Source organism: Oryza sativa, chromosome 2, assembly GCF_034140825.1.
Source record: "Oryza sativa Japonica Group chromosome 2, ASM3414082v1".
Lineage (NCBI taxonomy): Eukaryota > Viridiplantae > Streptophyta > Magnoliopsida > Poales > Poaceae > Oryza > Oryza sativa.
The window spans coordinates 26,850,956-26,857,121 of NC_089036.1; the positions used below are offsets into that span (position 1 = coordinate 26,850,956).

At 42.0% G+C, this 6,166-nt stretch overlaps 1 protein-coding gene across 2 annotated transcripts; it reads left to right on the top strand.

The window, feature by feature from the left end:
* The first annotated feature begins 1,269 nt into the window (after window positions 1–1,269).
* On the top strand, window positions 1,270–5,843 carry LOC4330181 (GTP-binding protein YPTM2). 2 transcript variants are annotated; one of them, XM_015772045.3, is made up of 8 exons: window positions 1,270–1,396; window positions 3,273–3,345; window positions 3,672–3,719; window positions 3,803–3,850; window positions 4,887–4,958; window positions 5,053–5,208; window positions 5,325–5,428; window positions 5,525–5,843. In XM_015772045.3, the coding sequence occupies exons 1-8, from the start codon at window positions 1,383–1,385 to the stop codon at window positions 5,619–5,621; spliced, it is 612 nt and encodes a 203-aa protein (XP_015627531.1). In that variant the 5' UTR covers window positions 1,270–1,382; the 3' UTR covers window positions 5,622–5,843. The 2 variants fall into 2 exon arrangements, with proteins under 2 accessions (XP_015627531.1, XP_015627530.1); XM_015772044.3 differs by lacking the exon at window positions 1,270–1,396 and adding an exon at window positions 2,318–2,362.
* The last annotated feature ends 323 nt before the right edge of the window (window positions 5,844–6,166 follow it).

Here is a 6,166-nt window from a genome sequence, read left to right on the forward strand (position 1 = left end):
TGAAACATTTTCGATAAAGCGGTGAAACATTCTTCTGTAAAAGATGAAACATTAAGGAACAATTTATGTTGAAATAATTTTTTTTAGCAATGGAACATTGTAACATTTCTTCAACGTATAGTGGAACATCGTCTTTAAGATTTGTAAATCTCCGGACGTTTGATACGTAGGCCTCTCCTTATTCTTGGTCAACCTCCCCTTGCGCACTGTCCAGGTTCTGTACGAGTCGGTCCAGTACCCTCGATCCTGTTTCTTGTGGAACAAAATTTGACTCACTTCCCTGTGCTCAACACGGCCAGCAGGTCACCTTCTGCACAACTCCACAGCTCCAGCCCCTATCACATGTGCAAACACCAACGCATGCTCCTTTCATGCAATTAATTAATCCTCGCATGCAAGTGTTTAATTAACCAGCATATAACGTAGTGCATGTGCCTCTTGCTCAGTTGACTTGCTCCTTTCTGTGTCTTCTGTATGTCTATCAAGCGTATGGAGTGTTATGTCGTGTCTCTATACGCGACGTCAATGTGTCGGCTGGCCGTCCATAACGCTTCCACGTGTCTTCTTGATCTAATGCGTCTTCTGTACATATATCAAAGCGTATGCATGGAGTGTTATGTTGCTACGTATATCAAGCGCATGGAGTGTTATGTCATGTCTCTATACACACTGTTTGCGCGTCGGCCACGTCGTCCATAACGCTTCCACATGTATTTTTTATCCAATGCTGAAATCCTATGTTCTGGTATATATCACTTGTTAAAGTGTGCAGCTTAACGCATCTACCGAGAGTCACCCATGTTATATTGGGCCTTCTCTATTACAAACTCATCCGGAGTCACAAGGTCTATACAATCAAAAAACTAGTCTTATATATAATGACTTTAAGTTATACTCCCCCACTATCGATTATTGATGTGGAACTAATCATCTTTCAGATGGTTTTCTTAGAACACGCTTTTAATTTTTTCCTACATGACCAGGTAGGCTGGAGTAATACGCGTATAAACAAGTGGGCCTTCACGGCCGCCACGACCCGTCAGGCTTTCCCCCGCGTCGAAGCGAACAACGCCCAACACACGGCCGGTCCGGCTCCCGCGGCCTTGGCTTTTGGCTCCACACCTCCACTCCACGACTCCCACGCGCGCGCGGGCCGCGGCCTCCCCCCGCTTCCGAGGCCACGGTATTTTATCGTCTCGCCCCCTGCAAAAACGCGGTCGCACGCCCACCTTCCCCCACGTCTTCCTCTCTCTCCCCCGTCTTCGCCTCGCGCTCGCGTCTCCCTCCCTCCCTCCTTCCGTCCAGATCCGCGTGGGCTCGAAGAAGCGGCGGGCGATCCACGGCGAGCGTCCCGCGGTCACTCCCCCCCGTCTCCGTCCGGCATGAATCCCGAGTAGTAAGGCCTCCGATCTTCCTTCCTTCCTTCCTTCGTATGGGCTTTGTTGATCTCGCGCGGCTTTCACGGTGATGGTTGGTTGGCGGGGTTTGCGCGGGCTAGGGAGACGGATCTGAGCGGGAGAGCGCTGGTTTGGCTCCCTTTCGTCGTTTGGATCTGGATCTGGCTAGGGGATTCGTTTGGATTTGTGGTTGTGGATGTCGCGCGTGTCTTGGGGCTTGTTGAGGATGCGATGTTGTTGTTGTGGTGGGTTGGGGGGATGGGATGTGCGGAGTTAGAAAGGAATTTCGGCAATCCCTCACGCTGCATACACACGGTTATGTGATTTCTGATGGCTCATGCTTAGGAGCTGGGTCGTGGGTCATAATATTTTTGGAATGGGTATTGGATTATGTTCTACCAGAATTTAGCTGCTTAAAATGTTTCCTGAAATGCGTGCCTATTTATCAGCAGAAGTCCATCTGCTCTGGACAAAACATTGCCATATTTGCATATCTTCAACAAGTAGTTATGGTAGGCATATGGTCCTGTACTCCTGTCTGGATAATAGTATATTATTAACTATTGAACTCTCTGTGACTGGTAGTAGCATAGCGCATTTCCCAATCTCCCATCTGTAGCCGGTGTATGCATGATTATTCCAGTTACTCCAGTTACTTTTATCTGTATATGGAAGGCAAACTTAAACAATATAATGGTACCTGTTTGGCAGCGTATCCTATGCACACAGCTAGGTAGATGCACTCATGCACACGCCTATCTGGAGCCTTTGGATCAACATCCTACGGCCAAGATTTTTCGATTAGCCACCAGCCTCCTACTTATCTTTTGTAAAAGACCCCTCCATAACTCTCTTATTCCCTCTAGCAGTTTATTTTGCAAAAGGAAAAAGAAAAAAAAATCACCCATTCCATTCTGGATCTTAGTTGTAGTCACTCCCCGTCTGTCCGGCATGAATCCCGAGTAGTAAGGCCTATGATCCCTCGCCTCCTTCCTTCCTATGGTTCGTGTGCTCTTCCGTGATCTCGCTCGGTTTCGCCGTGCTGGTTGTTCGGTGGCCACGTTTGTGTCGTGGCTGGGTATTTTGGCTGGATCTGAGTGGGAGAGCGCTGGCGGATCGCTTTGCATGGTTGTTGGCTAGGTTTTCGTGTTCTAACATGTGGTTTTGACGTGCGCGTGGGCGGGCGGCGGCTATCGCGGTGCGTCCTGGGGGTTGGGGATTGTTGAGGATGTGCTCTTCATTATGACGTTTACTGGGTAACGGCATGGGCGGAATTACAAAGGGGAATTCAGCAATCACATCATGATTTCTGATGGCTCATACATAGTACTCGGTAGTGGGTTATATTTGGGGAATGGGAATTGTATTTTATTCTACCAGAATTTAGTTTGAAATGTTGCTTCATATGTGTGCCAATTTATCAGCTGATGTCCATATGCACTTTAGTTATGTGTAAAACATTGCCATATTTTGGATTTGGTTATCTTCAGCAAGTACTAATAGTACGCATATTGGCCCCGTTTGGATAATAGCATATTAACATACATTGGAGCAGATGTATGCATAATTGTTCAGTTGCTTTTACCTGTATATAGAAGGGAGTCATAAACAATACAATGGTCTCTATTGACATTTATTTCTAGTTCATAGCATTCATGTCATGATTTGATAGTTATGTATATAAAGGGAAGTTGACTTTTGGGATTTGGGAAGATAATGTTTTATTGTAAGTAATTCCCACTACTGTTGGAGTATATTACATGTGATAAAACACTATGTTGTTGAAATGAAGGTGGCAGTCCTATGCCTGTAATTATTATTTCATTTTGTCTATGTACTGCTACTGTAACACTAGTTTTTTTGTGTCAATTTCAGCGACTACCTTTTCAAACTTCTCCTCATTGGTGATTCTGGTGTTGGGAAATCGTGCTTGCTTCTCAGATTTGCGGTATGAGTTAAACTCATTCTCCTAATTGTGCTCTTGTACTAAGTTATTCAGGAATATATAGTTTCTTACATGTGGTCCATGTAAATGTGCTTCAGTACAAGCATGCAGTGTAACACCATATACCCCACTCTTGCAATAGAAAAGTGGTTATGATAATTATGCAAGGAATTCCTTCCATTGGTCATCTTGTTGTATAAACATGAATTGTAGATCATGAATCCACAATTCACTCGTATTTAATAATAAAGAATCAAGTTTGAAGCTTGACTAATTTTTCTGTTCCGTAGATTGTGAATGTTATTGATGTACTTACCTCCTGTGATTAGGATGATTCATACCTGGACAGCTACATCAGCACAATTGGAGTTGATTTTGTAAGCAATATATTCTTGATTTACTTTTTGAGTTAAATTTACTTTGTTGTAGCACAGCAATAAGTTATACATTATGTTTGCAGAAAATACGGACAGTAGAGCAGGATGGGAAGACCATCAAGCTTCAAATCGTAAGATTACTGCTACCTTTTCTTCATCGCTTTTGATCCTGTATTGTTTTTACTTTTGCTAGACAAATTCACAAATAAGGATGTCCAGTTATGATGCTATGGTTATTGTCAATGAATCTAGGAAGATATGTTCTGAAGGTTATGTTCCCATATTTGTGAAATATTACAGAAAGATATGCTCCTATATAATTTATTTTTGTAAAAATCACACTAACGAGGGAAGAGAAGTTTGGAACATGCACAACACCAAGGAACTCAGCCTGAGTCCATTTATTACCCTGAACTACAAAACTGGTTATTTTTTTCAAAACATTCAAAACTGGACACATAACACCCTGAACCATATGTTATGGTGGTTGTGATCAAAATGGTAGTGATTTTTTCTTTTGCTAGCATGAATTTTAATTATGTAAGTTTCATGGTGGTGGACATTATTAAGTGACATTTGCATCAAGAAAATATGCATATTAAGAGTCTGAATTAGGAAAATCATGTCTATTTCAAACAAAACCACTAACAAATTATGTCTTAGGGTGTTTTTTGTCTGCTTTTAAAAGGTGAGAGTGAAAAATAATCATTTTTTTGTAGTTTGGGGTGAAATAGTTTGAACAAAAAGTTCAAAGGGCTAAAGCTGGACTTTAACCCTTATTGAAATATGGATATGATAGTATTTACCCATATTTGAATATGTGTTTAAATGCTGAACGCTGTATCGACATCTGAACTCAATTCTGGCAAAAGTATACTTTATAAATTAAAACCCAGAATTGGATTCAGATACGGGCCATAGAGTGCATTGGTATGTCCATCATTGTTATTGCAAATTGTGCCACTGATGAGAAATCTTTAAATTTATTTAGAAACGATTCTTTTATGAGTAGCAAACTTTGAGAAGTACATTAAACTTGGTGAAATGTGATCCATATCCATAGAGTAATCTGAAGTGGAGCAACGGTCCAAATGCATCATGAATTTAGTATTTGAAAACATTGATGATAAGACTGTGGTATGAGTATACTCTTTTACTTTGTTACAGTGGGATACTGCTGGACAAGAACGTTTCAGGACAATTACAAGCAGCTATTACCGGGGAGCTCATGGAATTATTGTAAGTTGGCCACATGATCCAACCACTATTTTCTGCAATGTATTGGCCATCTTGTCCCCTTCATAAACTAATTCATCCTATCCTGTGCATGCAGATTGTATATGATGTGACAGACCAAGAAAGCTTCAACAATGTGAAGCAGTGGTTGAATGAAATTGATCGTTATGCAAGTGACAATGTTAACAAGCTCCTCGTTGGGAACAAGAGCGACCTAACTGCCAACAAAGTTGTGTCATCTGAAACAGCTAAGGTAAGCTCTTCAGAATCATTTGATGTACTGTGTATTGGTTGGCTTTCTCACGATCATCATGCACTGTCCTTATTGATACACATTTCACATATCTACAATTGTTAAAAATCCTGCAGGCGTTTGCTGATGAGATGGGCATCCCATTCATGGAGACAAGTGCCAAGAACGCCACTAATGTGGAGCAGGCCTTTATGGCTATGGCTGCATCCATCAAGGACAGGTACAGCATTAAAAATCTATCCCTGAGCACATGAGCAGTGTAGCTCTCGTATTACCCTGATATCCGGGTAAATTTTACTCCTGTCGTTTTTCTCAGGATGGCGAGCCAACCGGCCGCTGCAAATGCAAGGCCACCGACGGTGCAGATCCGCGGGCAACCTGTCAACCAGAAGACGTCGTGCTGCTCGTCCTAAAGATAACGAAGTACTTCCTTCTATGTAAAATTCGACGTATGTTACTACTGTTTGCTCACTACAACGTATTTGTAATATTCATTTGAACGCCCTCGATAGCATCTTTTCTTTAATCAGATGGTTAGGGAGCTGCAAATATATATGTAACTTTGCTGTGTTGCTCTTTGCTCACGAATCAAGAGGAGCAAGCAGAACCAGTGTATTTGATTCATTTTACGCTTACATTTTGTCCTTTCTCGCAATCTCCGTTCGTTTGCATAGAAAGTATTTTCTCTTGCATGGTTTAGTTAGACTCGACCAGATTACAAATTTACAATTTCTCACAGTGCTGGAAAGTTAATTGTGCGTTGGTAGATTGGCAGAAACAAATTGTCTTTCGTTGGGTGATGCTTCCTGCCGTTAGCTGGGTCCCATATTTTTCTGTCTGAACTGGGGTTTAGCGGGGTTTGCCTTTATTGTTGTCTTAATAAGAGTTAATTATGCTGTTGCATGTTGGTCAACGAGGCTATCTAGCAGTAGCGGTAGCTGATGTCTGTCTTTCATGT

Excerpts from the sequence above, each read along its gene's own strand:
- LOC4330181 (XM_015772045.3), top strand. Across the intron at positions 3,720-3,802 it reads GCACAATTGGAGTTGATTTT|AAAATACGGACAGTAGAGCA; the intron begins GTAAGCAATATA and ends TTATGTTTGCAG. Across the intron at positions 3,851-4,886 it reads AGACCATCAAGCTTCAAATC|TGGGATACTGCTGGACAAGA; the intron begins GTAAGATTACTG and ends ACTTTGTTACAG.